Source organism: Sturnira hondurensis, unplaced genomic scaffold (assembly GCF_014824575.4).
Source record: "Sturnira hondurensis isolate 20B ecotype Veracruz unplaced genomic scaffold, ASM1482457v3 Scaffold0000780, whole genome shotgun sequence".
Classification (NCBI taxonomy): Eukaryota; Metazoa; Chordata; class Mammalia; order Chiroptera; family Phyllostomidae; genus Sturnira; species Sturnira hondurensis.
Genome location: NW_028073411.1, coordinates 19,594,404 through 19,610,977, shown reverse-complemented (window position 1 = coordinate 19,610,977; position 16,574 = coordinate 19,594,404). Strand labels below are relative to the sequence as shown.

Here is a 16,574-nt window from a genome sequence, read left to right as displayed (position 1 = left end):
TCTTAGGGTATAGTTCCAGCAATGGAATTGCTGGGTCAAAAGGCAGTTTCATTTTTAGTTCTCTGAGGAAATTCCATAGTTTCCCACAGTGCTGCACCAGTCTGCATTCTCACTAACAGTGGGAAAGGGAACTAGGGTTCTCTTTTCTCCACAACCTTGCTAGCACTAGTTTGTGGATTTGGCTATGGTAGCCATTCTGACCCGTGTGAAGTGGTATCTCATTTTGGTTTGTTTTGCGTCTCTGTGATGGCCTGTATGTCTCCTTGGAGAAGTGTCTGTTCAGGTCCTTTGCCCATTTCTTAATTGGATTGTTTGTCTTCTGGAGTTGAATCTTTTGAGTTCTATGTATGTTTTAGAGAGCAAAACCTTGTCTGAGGTATTATTTGCAAATGTATTTTCCCAGATGGTTGTTTCCCTTGAAAAGGATATTTTTGAGGACATCAGGGGTTTATGGCACAAATTCCTAGGCTTTTACTTTAAAACACTTGGTTTTTGTTTTTACTTGATATTGGTATATTAGAAAGTAGTTTCTGATGTTTACCAGCTACAATCAGGCTTGTTTTGACCTCTTGGTAGAGAGAGAACATTAGAAAGAAGGGGCATTTTCCTGGACAGAAAGTGAGAAAGAAGGAAGCAGATGGGAAGCATCTGTGTGAGCACTGGGAGAGGGAGACGCTTGAGCCGGAGCTGGCAGCGGGGTGGAGGGAGGTGGTGGGGCAGGCGTCCATCTGCTGGGCACATGCTGGGAGGAGGGAGCACTGGAACTGATGCTTGTCGCTGCAGAACCGTGCTGGGGTTTGTAACTCTGGTACTTTCATGGTCAGCACACTTACTTGTAGGCGTATATGATTTCTTTTACCTTTACAGAGTATATTGAGTACTTTATTAATCTGTTCAACAAATATTATCTTCTGGTCAATATGAAGAGTAGGCAGACATGGCTCATTTCTTTGCACAACCACACCAAAATTACAACTAAAATATAGAACAACTATCACTCCAAAATGTCAGAAATCAAGTTGAATGGAAGTCTGGCAACTATGGAATTAAAGAAACCACATTCATCCAGACTGGTAGGGGGGTGCGGGCGCAGAATGGGCTGGTCCTTCACACATCTGTGGTGGATAAAATTTCAGGAGGGATATCTCAGGAGCGAGGAGTCCCAGACCCATACCAGGCCCCCTAGCCCAGGGTTCCAGTGCTAGGAAGGTAAGTCCCCACAACTTATGGCCTCAAAAATCAGCGGGAATTCACTCGGTAGAAGAAACTGCTGGAGCCCCAAGCAGTTCTTAAAGAACCCACACACAGACTCACCTACTCAGACTGACTCCCTCTGAGCTCCAGCACCAGGGAGCAACTTGAAAGGCCCCAAAGGTATACAGGGAGGAACTGAAGTGTCTGACATCCAGGCAAGCAGAGGCCATTGTCTCTTCAGTAAACCCTCCCCTCACAGAGCCTGCAAGTTGGTATCATATCTGAGACTCCATCAACCTGGCTAACACTGTTTGATCCCCTTTGGAGATTCCCAGACTCCACCCTACCCAGTTTCCAAGCTGCTTTTCCATATGAATGGATGGTCTTGGCTCCTGCTTCCTAAATCCTCTCAAACAAGCAGCAGCTGGCCTCAGTGAGCCGCAGGCCTGGCACCAGCAGCAGCCAGCCTGGATGCACAGTTTGGCTCACTTGGGAATCTCAGCCCAAGTAGCAGCCATCTCAGATTGCTTTATAGCTCAGGCAGGGTGGCCCCAGGCAAAACACAGGTGGGGGCGGACCTTGGCCTGCACCACCCAGGAAACCCCAGGGTCGGAGCACCACCACCTGCCCCTGCACAGCTGATCCTCCATGGAGGGTGGTGGTGGGTGCTCAGTGGTCACAGCCAGTCCTTGCAGCTGACTGGCCTGGGTAAATTTCTCCCATTGATCTGCCAACAGCCACCGAGGCTCAACTACAAGAGGGAGGTGTACTCAGCCCACTCAAAGGGTACATCTCAAGTATTCAGCTTAGATGATAGGGGAGGCTGTGCCACTGGACCCTACAGGACACCTACTACATTGGGCCACACTACCAAGACATGGAGTCAGAGCAGCTCTACCTAATACACAGAAACAAACATGGGTCATAAGGATGCTCAAGGAACTTAGTAAGGACCTCAGCAGCATAAAAAAAGATCCAGTCAGAATGAAGGATTTACTAATTGAAATAAAAAACAATTTACAGGGAAATAACAGTAGAGCAGATAAAACCAAGAATCTAGTCAACAATTTAGAATATAAGGAAGCAAACAGCAACCAATCAGAACAACAGGAAGAAAAAAGAATTCCAAAAAATGAGGATAGTGTAAGCAGTCTCTGGGACAACTTTCAGAGGTCCAGCATTTGCATCATAAGGGTGCCAGAAGGAGAAGAGAAAGAGCAAGAATTAGAAATCTATTTGAAAAAACAGCGAAAGAGAACTTTACTAATTTGGTGAAGGAACTAGAGATACACCTCCAGGAACTAGAGAGAGTCCCAAACAAGATAGATGCAAAGAGGCCCACTGCAAGTCACATCATAACTAAAATGTCAAAGGTTAAAGGTAACGAGAATCTTACGGGCAGTAAGAGAAAAGAAGTTATTTGCTTCCAGCGGAATTTCCATAAGACTCTCAGCTGATTTCGCAAAAGAAACTTTACAGGCTGAAAAGGATTGGCAAGAAATATTCAAAGTAATAAAAAGCAGGGACCTACAGCCAAGATTGCTCTATCCAGCAAAGCTGCCATTTAGAATGGAAGGCAGATAAAGAAGTTCCCGAACAAGAAAAAATTGAAGGAGTTCATCATCACCAAGCCATTATTATATGAAATTTTAAAGAGAGTAATTTAAGAAAAAGATGAAAACCATGAACAGTAAAATAGCATACCCCCCCCAAAAAAAACTATCAGCAGTGAATCTGAAAAACAAACTAAGCAAACTAGAACGGAGACAGAATCATAGATACAGAGAATATTTTGATGTTTACCAGATGGGAGGGAAGTGTTGGGGAACGGTTGGACAGGTGAGGGAATTAAGAAGTTCTGATAAGTCCTCACAGAATAGCCATGGGGATGCAAAATACAGTATAGGGTTGGAGTGGCCAAAGAACTTACATGTATGAACTATGGACATGAACAATGGTTTAGGGATTTCTGAGGGAGTGTGTGGTTCTGGGTGGAGGAGGGAGCAAAGGGGGAAAAATCAGGGCAACTGTGATAGCATAAGCAATTTAAAAAAACAAATATTATCAAGGGTCATACAGTCTGGCTATTTATTTATTTATCCCCCCCCCCAAAAAAAAGATTTTATCTATCTTTAAAGGGGAAGGGAAGGAGAGAAGGAGAGAAACATCAATGTATGGTTGCCTCTTGTGAGTCCCCTGCTGGGAAATGGCCTGCAACCCAGGCATGTGCCCTGACTGGGAATCGAACCATGGTTGTTTCGTTCCCAGGCCCGCGCTCAATCCACTGAGCTACACCAGCCAGGGCCTGGCTCTTTATTTAAATACATTGTTTTGAATTATTGTTAGCAGCATAGTGTAGAAGGAAATTGAGAATCCAGATTCTCTCTGAATTTCTTTCACTAGTGATGTGGCCGTGCATCAGTCGCAGAAGTTCCCTCCCCTGGGAAGGTGATGTTAGCATGGCACCGCTTTCACAAGGGTGTAGCATAGGGTTCTGTAGCCAAAGCATTTAATAGCACACAGAAAAGTTGGGTTTCTAACGACTGCTGGCAGGCTTGTTGCTTCTGTGTCATGTTACAGCCAGGTATAGAAAGATCTCTCTTCAAGCACCTAGCTGAACTGCAATATTTGGTGCTGGGTACTTTTCCTCTCAGTATCCTGGTTTTCCTCATAAATTTCTATCTTGTGGGCAACTGTCTTCAAAGTGTTAGATGCTCTAGGATTAAAATTACAGCAGTAATGTTTTGTTTTTTCAGCTAGAGACCGTTACAGTTCCATAGGGTACCATGTGTTCTCATGTCCTTATCTTTGTTGTATGTTGTATTGTAGCACACATCACATGGAGATGGGCGGCAAGAAGTGACCTCTCGCACCGGGCGTTCTGGAGCTCGGTGTAGAAACTCTATAGCTTCCTGTGCAGATGAACAGCCTCACATCGGAAACTACAGACTGTTGAAAACAATCGGCAAGGGGAATTTTGCAAAGGTGAAATTGGCAAGACACATCCTTACAGGCAGAGAGGTAAATGAGAATTATGCTTAATTTCTGTTGCTACATTTGTTCTTTTTAGCTCCATGTGAGAGGAAGAGGAAGAAAATATATAGATTTGGGCTCATTTCTAAGCTAATTAAACATTTTTAAAGAAGAAGCATTAATTACCTGGTGATTCTTTTGCTTTCTCATTCCTTTGAATGTTGTAAGTATTACCTTGATTGTTTGAGTTATCTTTTGCCTTTAAAAATGGGTAGTGTTTTGTTCTTTTTTTGTAGTATCTGCTACCATAGTAAAAATTGTTTTCATGTATATGCTCATGATACTTGCAAATCACTAGTGCTGTTTTTTTTAATGGATTTATACTCACAAAGTTTATCTCCCCAAAATACTCTTCTCATGGCTTATGTTGATGGGTTGTTGTGGATGATGGCATGTACTTTTCTGCCTTGTGATACCAGCTTTCTGCTCAAGCACCTTATATATTTATCAAAAATACTTTTATCAAAACTACTAAATTAACTGTCTCCTCATTTTCTACCCAGGCAGTATACGATGTACTTTGTTTCTTGCATTGAGATTTTTGTCTGTTCCTCTGCCTGAAACACATTGCAGGCTTTTGTTGTTGATATCATTCCTGGGAAGTAGTTGTCAGACTCTCTTTTCCAGGCATGGGATTTGTGTTAAAAATCCTGGTATTTCCTGCCCTGACTGGTGCAGCTCAGTTGGTTGGGCATTGTACTAACACAGTAAAAGGTCACTGATTCGATTCCCAGTAAGGGTGCATGCCTGGGTTGTGGGTTCAGTCCCAGTTGGGGGCCTGCAAGAGGCCCCAACTGATGCATGTTTCCTTTTCTTTCTCCTTCCCTTCACCTCTCTCTAAAAATAAAACCTTTTTAAAAAATCCTGATACTTCCTAGGTAATAAGTTTTATATTTATTGGAATTACTTGTTTACTTGTATCCCCCGTCTAGTCTGTAGGGTAGGTGTCAGTGTTTGGTACTTGGTATTGTGGTCTGACTGGAATTATACTTTTGAGGGAAGCTTTTTAAAGAAATGCTTTTCTTGTCCCAGATCCTCCTGGTATATATGCCAAGATGGTGTTACAGGTATGCCGAGAGACTGATGCCAGCAGCTCATCATGCCTAGGGCTGCTGGAGCGGGATTGGACCTGTCATTCCTGCCAGCAGGCAGCCTCTGTTCACTGCTGTGTGCCCTACCAATATCCTCATCTTCTGAGACAAGTAAAGACTTCCTTCTTCAAATTTCACATCAATTTTAGTGACACATTCCTGGTTAGGACTCCTTGTTGTAGTGCCCGGGCTGTTTTGGGAATCAGTAAACAGCAAAGAGTGGGTAGAGTTTTTCTTACTGTTCTTGATCAAAGCTTTTTGAACTAAAGAAGAAAACTTGAGTTTAGTTTCCACCAGTCCGAGATGGTCATTCTGCCAGTGTCCTTATGTGGGCTGGGGGGGGGGTGGGGGAGAAGAGGGGTGGGGCAGACGGCCCTGTTCCCCTTTGCTTCACTCACATGGCTGGAGCCTGGCCTACTGGGTTTATATCTAGTAGGTTCTCTTTTCTTTTATTTCCCTTTTTTTAATTGATTTTAGAGAGATGGGGGTGGGGAGAAAGACATCAATTTGTTGTGCCACTTTATGCATTCATTGGTTGATTCTTGAATGTGCTCTGACTGGAGATCAAACCCGCAACCCAGGTGTATTGGGCAACACTCTAACCAGCTGACTAGGGCCATCTAGTAGGTTCTGTCTCCAGAAGTGCTTGCATCTGACTAGTTAGTGGCTAAATTTGTTTATATATGCACTTATTTATGTATTTATTGGTTGATTCTTGTCTGTGTTGTGACTGGGGATCAGTTGCAACCTTAGTGCATTGGAACGATGCTCCAACTAACTGAGCTACCTGGCCAGGGCTCATTATGTTTTTAAAAGTCATCGTTGACTTTTTTTAAAAATAAAGCCTTTATTGATATATAACATCCTAAGAAAGTGCTTAAAATCACCATGTATGCGAGTATAGCTTGATGAAATATCACAGAGTAATCGTGTTTGCAGTGCCATGACCCAGGGAAAAAGTGTGCCATGATTTGGACCCCAGAAGCCTTCCTTCTACCTCTTTTAATCACTTAACAGTTTTCCTCCTCAAGGTAACCATTGTCTTGCCTTCTAACACCAGAGATGTTTTTTTGAACACTGTACTAGTGAAATCATTCAGTACATATTTTGTGTCTGCCTGTTTTATTCCACTTTATGCTTGTGACATTATTTCATGTTGTGTATGGTTAGGTTTTCATTGGAAGTTTTATTTTGTAAAATACCTGTTTTAGTTGTTCGGCTTGGTCTTTATTGCGTGGACTGAATAGTGTCCCCCCAAATCATATGTTAAAGACTTAACCCCCACCCTGGCTGGTGTAGCTCAGTGGATTGAGTGTGGGCCTGCGAACCAAACAACCAAGGTTCGATTCCCAGTCAGGGCACATGCCTGGGTTGCAGGCCAGTTCCCAGCAGGGGACGCACGAGAGGCAACCATACATTGGTATTTCTCTCCCTCTCTCCTTCCTTTACTCTCTAAAGATAAATAAATAAAATCTTTAAAAAAGAAGACTTAACCCCCAATATAACAGTTTTGGAGAATAGGGCCTTTATGGAAGTAATTGGGTTAAATCAGGTCATAAGTGTAGGTTCTGATCCAGTAGGGTCTGTGTCCTTATAAGAGACAAACAAGAAAGAGCTTGCTTTCTCTCTCCACCATGTGAGAAGTGACACAGTAAGTCACAGAAGTGACGCAGTAAGAAGGCAGCCACGTGCAAGCTCAGAGGAGAGTCCTCAGCAGGAATTGACCATGCTGGCACCCTGACCTCAGACTCCTAGCCTCCCAGACTGGGGGGGATACATTTCCTCTGTTTAAGCTGCCCAGTGCTTTTTGTTATTTCAGCCCAAGCTGAGGAATAGGCCACTGTGTCCTAAAGGACTTAGGATCTTCTCATCTGCTCTTTCAGTCCTGGTGGGTCCCTTAACAGCTGTCTGGAGCTGCATGCTAGGATCTTTTGACTAGTAGTGAATTATCAGAAAGTGGAAGATAGGATTTTCCTCCAGTGGGTGTGCGCTATGGGCTTCTAGGGCCCTTTGGGTTGAGGAATGTTGTGGGAGAAGCCCTCGTCATGCATGAGTTCTCTTTATTCTTATTCTGTGATTTTCCGCTGTGCTTCTGGACATCAGGGTGAATCAGTGGAATTTCCCAGAACTTCACGCAAGTGGCAGGGACACTCCTCTTTCCTTACCTAGTGAACACACTTTTGTTGTGTATATGTTCTCCCCTGCATTGCCCACCCCCTGCAAAAAAAAACCCCTCCACAAACTTGGGAATGGGAGGGTGGTCTTCCCTCCAGTCTCCATCTTCCTAAGGCAGTGTTGCACCAGGCAGTTGCCTCCTGTTTGGTGACCTAGGTCTGAACTGGCCTCCAGGCTCCAGCTCTGGCCCAAGGTTATTTTGGTAGTTGAGTCATCCCAGGGAGAGCTTGAAGGAAAAGGGGATTAGGAGCTTCCTCCTCCGACTTTAGTCACACACACACACATCCCACCCCACCCCACCCCACCCCCCATGTTAAATGAGTGTTTCACTTTGGGGACAATTGCTTTTGATAAAATGATTTCTCCAGTTTGATTTAGTTGAGCACAACATATTTGAGTTCCTGTTTTTGCTTTAGGTACTAATTGAATAGCACTACTTGAAAATGAAAGGATGTAACACAGAATCAGAATAGACTCCTTAGAATAGAAGGCAAGTATTGGGCAGAACCAGGAGAAACCAGTGATCAAGAGTCCATCCAGTCATAAGAAGGAACCAGGTCTCAGAAGATCAGAGGAGAGAGGAACTGGAAAGGCAGTGTGTTGGATGTATCTGGCTCTGAGAAAGAGAAAGAAAACAGTGATGGCCAGAAAAGAACCCTATTTCTTTGGGGTTTCTGTGGAATTTGGGAGGTCCAAGTGTTCCACATAAAATCACTTATGAAAGTTTAAAGTACATTCATTCAACTTTGAAGTGATGTCATTTTTTAAACCACCTTGGTATCTGTTAAAATACCAAAACCTTATTTCCTCACTGTTTTATACTCCATCTCTGAAGTGTATGCCATTACAGGTATGAGTAGTCTAGACCTTGGGTCAGCTCAGCAGGCAGTCGCTGAGTACTGCCCATGCACACGTTGTCTTCTCCCTGTTTGAGACAGTCACAGGGTGGCCGTTATTGGTATAGTCCAGTTCACTTTATTTGCATAGTTTCCATCAAGATAATTATGTTTTCCAAATACAGAATTAGAATCCTGACTTTGCTTTTTTCAGTTGCACACACTCTTTGCTCCTCCTCCAATTCTGATTTTGTACTCCCCCAGGCAGGGATGAGGGGTGGTGGTTCCTACCACTGCAGGACCAGGTTCCCTGGGTGCTGTACTGCAGCATTTCCCTTCCTGTAGTCCCTCTGCTTTGGCAGATGGAGGCTTTAGACCAAGTTAAGCATTTTTCTTAAGTGTTAATATGAATAGTGCAGCAGTTATCAAAGTAAGCATGGGGACCTCTGTGGCTTTAGTGAGATCGTTTTGGTAGGCCTACAAAGTGGAAACAATTTTTGTAATACTGTTTAGACATTGTTTGCATTTTTCCATATGCACACATGTAAAGTAGAATTTTCCAAAGGCTGTGTGATGTGTGATATCACAACAAACTGAATACAGAAGGGTGTGTGAGAATTTCATAGAAATGTTAACAGGTATATACCCTAAGTGGAATTTCTAGATCATATGGTGATTCTTTTAAAAATATTTTTAGGAACTTTGCACTGTTTTCTACAGAGGCCGTATTATTTTTGCATTCTTACCAACAGTGCATCCTCACCAAGCCTTACTTTGTAGATTGATCGATTTTTGGTAGTTTCTTGTGCAGTGCTGTTTTCTAGCTTTGATTTGTATTTCCCTAATGACAAGTGATGTTGAGCATCTTTTCCGTGTGCTTATTGGCCTCTGTATATCTTTGGAGAAATGTCTCTTCAAGTCCTTTACCCGTTTTTTAATTGAGTTTTTGTTGTTGAAGTTTTAGAAGTTCTGTATATATTCTGGAATATTAATCCTCTATCAGATACATGATTTGCAAATATTTCCTCCCATTCTGTGGGTTGTCTTTTGACTGTTGATACTGTCTTTTTAAAAAAATTACTTATTTTTAGACAGGGGGCGGGGGGGGGGGTGGGTGGGTGGCGCGGAGAAGCATCCATGTGTGGTCGCCTCTTGTGCGCCCCCTAGTGGGGAACCTGGCCTGCACCTCAGACATGTGCCTTGATTGGGAATAGAACCAGTGACCCTTGGTTCACAGGCCAGTGCTCAGTCCACTGAGCCACAGCAGCCAGGGCTGTATTTATTTATTTTTTTGATGTCTGATCTTAGTATTTTTCACCCTTAAAGATCCCATTTCTAACTGGATTCAGACTCAGAGGTGGAAGCTTGGAGGGAGGACAGCCTGTGTCTCTTGGCAATCTGTTCCTGGTGCTTTCCTCAGGCCTCCTTCATCCTCTTAGCCAGAAATGTAGCATGTTCTATGGCCTCTTCTTTATTTTTCTTCTTACTATTTCTTCAGAGCAATAAGCTGATAATGTGTTGAAGGGCACGTGGGGTGACAAGATGCTGAATCTTGGGTGCTTTGGCTTGAGGTTTCTTACCTTCTTGGTTTAGGGGCTTCCTCCCCATGTATTGGCGGGCATCATCTTCCTTAGAAATTGAAAGGTTGCTGATTCCGCTCACTCTTTCAGGCCCCAGGCAGTGAGGCATAGTGGTATCGCTGAGACCAGGAATACTTTTCTTTCCCCCCATAATAACAGGGTTGAGAACACTAAGATTGGTGTCTATAATGCAAGCCCGAACAGATTTGCACTTTCTCTCTCTAGCCTTCCCTGGTCTGTAACAGGAATGCCCCTTAGTAGCAGGTGGATGTGGCTGTGGGTCGACACCCTGCCTTGTGGGGAAACCTTACTTGTCGTTCCCACCACTGATGGGAACCACATAACCCTTCCATTCTTCGTCCAGAGCATCAACAGCAACTTCTTTAGCCATAGGCTTCTCATACAAGGTACAAAGTTTGCGTTTATTATCCACTTCAGGGAGTTTCTGGCAGCCAGTGTCTGAGAGGAGTGGTCAGCTGTATCCCAAAGCAGCCGACTACCTCTGAGGTGCCACAATAAAGTGTTGCATGTTGCCTTTTGATGCAGTTTGGTGTCATATCTAAGTGATCATTGCCAAATCCAATGTCATGAAGCTTTTGCCCTGTTTTTTCCTAAGAATGTCAGTTTTAGATTTTACATTTAAGGTCATTGATCCTCTCTGAGCGAATTTTTTTATATGGTGTTAGGTAAAAGTCCAGTTTCATACTTCTGCATGTGGTTGTCCAGTTTTTCCCAGTGCCATTTGTTGGATATTATTATTTTGGAATGAATTGTTCACTTATTTTTATACTTTTTCAGTTTTCATTTGTAATAGGATAAATATCAATAGGTACAACTCACATGTAGTGTCATCAGTACTCTTCAGAGTAGCGAGGGGACTGAAATGTTTGAGAACCGTTGACATACAGACTCTGTGGGTGCTTTCTTTCCTCAAGCGTTGGCTGCAGCCTCTTCCTTCCTGGCCCTTCTTACTGGAGCTGCCAGGTGCACGCACAGCAGGAAGCAAGCCTGGACCCCAGTGCAAAGCCTACTCACTTACGTTCCCCCGTTCACGGCAAAGCCTTTCTCTTAATTTCGGTTTCCTTCTGTCCTCTGTTGGCACTGCCTCTCCCCGCTCTGGGTGTTTGTAGTTTCAGGAAATCACTTTTATGAGAGATGACAGACCGACCAGGAGTGGGTGTGGGTCTAGGCTCACTTACTGAGTATGAGTAAAGCTGGTTTTCTAGTTGTTCTTTTCTTTGCTTTTCTTTTAAGATAAGAAGTGCATATAACTAGAAATTACAGGGTTTGGGGTTCTTTTGGGGGTTCCCAAGTGGCTTGTTTTTAGACTGCCGAGGGTGCACTCATTCCTTTTGACCCATTTTTTGCCTCTGTATGTGTTTCACTCAGTCCACAGATTAGTCTGGAATTAGTCCCTTTTCCTTCTTTAACTGCCTAAGGGCTTTTCTGTCTTTTTTAAAAAATTAAACTATAGTTGGCATACACATTAGCTTCAGGTATACAACGTAGTGATTCGACATTTATGGACCTCATAATGTGAATAGCACACTAAGTGTAGTAGACTTATTGCACTGTTATCGAATGTATTTTCCTTAATCTTTTCTACCCACCCCTGCATTTCCCACCAACCCTCACCCTAGCAACCATCAGTTTGTTCTTTGTGTCTAGGAACGTGGTTTTGTTTTTGTTTGTTGTTTATTTCTTTTGATTTTTTAAAAAATTCCACATAGTGAAATCATGTAGTATTTGTCTTTCTCTGTCTGACTCATTTCCATTTAGCCTGATATCTTCTAGGTCCATCCATGCTGTTACAAATTTCACTCTTTTTTATTGCTGAGTAATATTCTGTTTGTGTGTATGTGTGTGCGAGTGTGTGTAATCATATCTTTATCCATTCATCTACTGATGGACAATTAGATCGATTCCATATCTTGACTATTGTAAATAATGCTGCAGTGAACATAGGAGTGAATATAGCTCTTCTATCCTTTTGATAATAAAAGGTTTTTAAGGTTTGCAGATTCAACATTTATGTATTTGTTCATATATGTACTCAATCACCAAGTTCCCACTGTGTGTAAGACACTCCGGGGGGCATTCTGGTCTGTAAACCTATCAAAACTGGGCTCTTGTCCTCGGGTGTCAGAATCAGACATGGTTAAAGGGTCAGTAAGTGGTCAATAGATAGATTTGCTGCGTTGTGATGTTTTTAGAAGTATTTTCATTGTTTAATCTCTGTTTTCATTTTTGGGTTTGTGGGAGATATTATTGCCCTATGTCTACAGGTATCTTCATATAAAGTGTCATAATACTACTCTTATTTGCACAAAGCCCCTGTTTTCAATTATAAAATATAAAATACTATTTAAAGTACTTGAGTTTTAGGTTTCGAGGTTTACTTGCTTTTTAATAATGCCACATGTCTGGGCATTTACAAAATTTACCAGTTTGTAATTACCAAATTCTTAAAATCCATAAATTCTTATTTCTTTCTTTTTAGGTTGCAATAAAAATAATAGACAAAACTCAGTTGAATCCAACAAGTCTACAAAAGGTAAGATTGGTTGGGTATCCAGTACTTTTGAAAATGATTTTCAGTGCTATTTGCCATATAATTTGCCTCTTAAATACTGCTACTGTTATTTCTATTTATTATGTTTAGTACAGTAAAGCTTTATATTCCTCAAAAGCATGCAACTTAACTGTAGTATTATATAAGTGTAGTGCTGTAGTGTTGTTGGATTTTTTTTGTTCAGTTGAAAATAATGCTTTTTAGCCCTGGCTGGTGTAGCTCAGTGGATTGAACGCGGGCCTGGGAACCAAACAACCATGGTTCGATTCCCAGTCAGGGCACATGCCTGGGTTGCAGGCTGGTTCCCAGCAGGGGACTCATGAGAGGCAACCATACATTGATATTTCTCTCTCTCTCTCCTTCCCTTCCCCTATAAAGATAAATAAATAAAATCTAAACAAAGAGAGAGAAAATAATGCTTTTTAATGCTCTTAATACTCTTAATAGCAAACAGAAGGCTGTGCTTTTAAATGGAATGTTCTAAGTAATGATTAGAATAAAGTTTTAAAAAATAAAACAGAACAACCTGGCTAGTGTGGCTCAGTGGATCAAGTGCCAGTCTTTGAACTGGAAGGTTGCAGGTTTGATACCCGGTCAGGGCACATGCCTGGGTTGCAGGCCAGGTTCCCAGTTGGCAGTGTGTGAGAGGCAGCCAATCAATCTCGCACATGTTTCTCTCCCTCTCTTTCTCCTTCCCTTCCTCTTTCTAAAAATAAATAAATAAAGTCTTTTTTTAAAAAGACAGAACAATGTATTTTCATGTAATTAGTCTTGGCATTGTATACCATATAGCTATCTTTAAGGATCTTTATGAAGCCAAGTTTATTTTGGCTTCATAAATTGTTGCACTAGGTTGAATTAAGGAGTACTGGTTAATTCATACAAATGGAAAACTGACTGGTAGTTGAAAAAACACATTTGTAATGCACTACTGTCATTTGTATCACCTAATGTGACTCGGGAGTTCTTAAACCCCCTGTACGTGAGAATCAGCTGGGTCTTCTCAAATCCCTGGTGACTGGCCTACAAGGGAAATTTAATTGCTCAGGTAAGGCCTGAGCGTAGGTATTTCTCTGGTGCATCTACAAATGATTAATGATCTTTAAAAGATTTTATTTATTTGGAAGGGAGGGAGAAACATCACTGTGTGGTTGCCTTTTGTGTGCCCCATGCTGGGCAACTGGCCTACAACCCAGGCAGGTGCCCTGACTAAGAGTCAAACAGGCAACCTCTTCCTTTGCAGCCCGGCGCTCAGTCCACTGAGCTGCACCAGCCAGGGCTAAACTTATTTCTTTATAGAGCTGAGGACTCGGTACCAATGAGTAAGTAGAGATTACTAACATTTAGTATTCAGAACTGAAGTTAGCATATAAAGAAGTTTACTGAGGATTTGAGGTCAGTGTTCAAATGATACTACAAATCCTCCGCTGTTGAAGTGTCCTTGCAGGCAGTCCCAGCAGTTTTCTAGGAAGAATTTTATCATAATATTTTCTTGAGCTGGTTGTCATTTTTCCTTGTTCCTTGCTTGCTTTTCTTTTCATTATTTTTGGCCAAGTTTTTTGTTGGTTTGTTTTTTTAAATTGATTTGAGAAAGACAGACAGACATTGACTTGACTCACTTAGTTATGCATTTATTGGTTGCTCTGACTGGGCCCTGAACCCACAACCTTGGTGTATCAGGATGATGATCTAACCAACTGAGCTACAGTAGGGCTAGCCTTAGATTTTCATTGCTGTTCTATTTTATTATTATTAAAAATTACTGTTTGTCATATTATTATCAGTTTAGTGCATGATAGGTTGTCTGTTAACCTGATAGTATGATTATGCAGATTTGTATCAGCATTAATTTTGGCACATAATATGATAGATGAGACTTTGAGGTTGTCTGTCAAGTAGTTCCAGTATGAGCCAGCCACAGAGACTTCCTGTAAAGCCAGGTCTGTCCAAGTGAAACAACTTAATAAGTGTAATGTCTCACTTTGTAGGGTATTGTTATAAATTATGTGTATGAGTTTGCCCTGGCTGGCATAGCTCAGTGGATTTAGCGTGGGCCTATGAACTAAGAGATCGCGGTTTGATTCCCAGTCAGGCCACATGCCTGGGTTGTGTAGGCCAGTTCCCAGCGGGGGACACATGAGAGGCAATCATACATTGATATTGCTCTCCCTTTCTCCTTCCCTTCACCTCTAAAGATAAATGAGTAAAATCTTTTAAAAAATATTTTAAAAAATGAAAAGAATTATGTGTATAAGTTTGTATTCTTTTCTTACAGATTAGAAGCATTTTACTAAAAGATTTTATTTATTTATTTTTAGAGATGGGAGAAGGGAGGGAGAAAGAGAGGGAAAGAAACACCCATGTGTGGTTGCCTCTCTCATACCTTTAACTGGGGACCTGGCCCACAAACCAGGCATTTGTCCCAGGAATTAAACCAGTGTGACCTTTCGGCTCCCAGGCTGTCACTCAGTCCACTGAGCCACGCCAGCCAGGGATTCACCACGCAGGAATTCACCATCATTAATGCCAGCCTGTGCCTCCCATGGAACATGCTCTCTTTGTATTGTAATGTTAAGCCCTGGAGCTTGGAACACTGCTTTAAAAGCCCAACAGTCACTTTCAAGAACATTCTGACATCAACAATATATAATTTTTTGTACGGTGACTACCCCAAAATACGGACTGGCTTATTCAGACAGTGTTTGAACACAGGTGTTAAAATCATGTCCATGGCAAAGTGTCGACGATACTTAGGCTCACACATTGATTTAATAATATGAGATTCTAGTAAGAATTATACAGGGTCTGGTACAAGTAATACCCCCTTTTTAGTATAAAATCTTTTATTATAAAGTCATAAGCATGTAATTCTGTAACATAACAATATCACACTCAAGCATACCATATCACATTTTAGATGAAATGTTCAAATTAAAACTGTCAATTAGTACACCCATATTATTGCCCTACCAACCACACTGAAGCAAACACATTAGAAAAAAACACATTTGTAATGCACTGTTGTCATTTGTTACTTCTAATGCACTATTGTCAGGTGTTACTTCTGCTAGACTCTGTATTTTTCTTCATTGGAAGTTTTTTGTTCATCAGTGTCTTTATTTATTTATCTTAGAGGAGAAGGGAAGGGAAGAGAGAGAGAGAAAGAAAGAAAGAAAGAAAGAAAGAAAGAAAGAAAGAAAGAAAGAAAGAAAGAAAGAAAGAAAGAAAGAAAGAAAGAAAGAAATATCAATGTATGGTTGCCTCTCATTCGTTCTCTACCAGGAACGGGGAACCGGGAACCGGCCTGCAACCCAGGCATGTGCCCTGACTGGGAATCGAACCGTGATCGTGTGGTTTGCAGGCCCGTGCTCAATCCACTGAGCCAGCCAGGGCCTTCCTGGTTTTTTTAAGTCATTTTTACCTTTAGCTCAAAGCTAAAGAGACCCAGGTAATCTTGCTGGGTCTTGTTTTATTAAATCTGGGTTTGTCATTAAGAAGTAAGCCGTAGTTCATTTTTTTAAAAATGTGGAGGCCCTGGCTGGCGTAGCTCAGTGGATTGAGCACGAGCCTGCGAACCAGAGGATCGTGGTTCGATTCCCTGTCAGGGCACATGCCTGGGTTGCAGGTTGGTTCCCTGCAGGCCAACTCCCAGCAGGAGACTCACAAAAGGCAACCATACATTGATGTTTCTCTCCCTTTCTCCTTCCCCTCTAAAGATAAATAAATAAAAAATCTAAAAATTAAAAAAAAATAAAAAAAATAAAATAAAAATGTGGATTACCTTTTAAAAAATACTGGACTTTAGTAAGATATGCCAGTACACTAAGTGTAGCCTGACTTATAGTCATTAACATTCTCTTCAGTCTTGGAGTAGTAGACCTTTAATGTAAAGAGAGGAAGTATAAGTAGTGTAGGTACATGGTAAAGCCAGGCTGCATGGATTCAGAGCCAGGCTTCGGCCCCTCCTTGCTGTGGCAAGGCACGTAACCTCCACAGGTCTTAGTTGTTTTTTGATTTGTTGTTTGTTTGTTTATTTATTTTTAGGGCGGGGAAGGGTGGGAGAAAGAGAGGGAGAAAAACATCAACGTGTGGT

General features: G+C 41.9%; 1 protein-coding gene and 1 pseudogene across 6 annotated transcripts in view; one reads left to right on the top strand and one right to left on the bottom strand.

The window, feature by feature from the left end:
- The window catches only part of MARK3 (microtubule affinity regulating kinase 3), a 101,761-nt gene that overhangs the window by 23,435 nt on the left and 61,752 nt on the right, over nucleotides 1-16,574 (top strand). For 5 of the 6 annotated variants that reach the window (XM_037047673.1, XM_037047656.1, XM_037047646.1 and 2 more), the window contains exons 2-3: nucleotides 4,024-4,215; nucleotides 12,410-12,463. In XM_037047673.1, the coding sequence (XP_036903568.1) occupies nucleotides 4,024-4,215; nucleotides 12,410-12,463 (246 nt within the window). The remainder of the gene's footprint in view (nucleotides 1-4,023; nucleotides 4,216-12,409; nucleotides 12,464-16,574) is intronic. The other variant, XM_037047663.1, reaches the window with a different exon arrangement.
- LOC118989520 (40S ribosomal protein S6-like) lies at nucleotides 9,608-11,429 on the bottom strand (annotated as a pseudogene).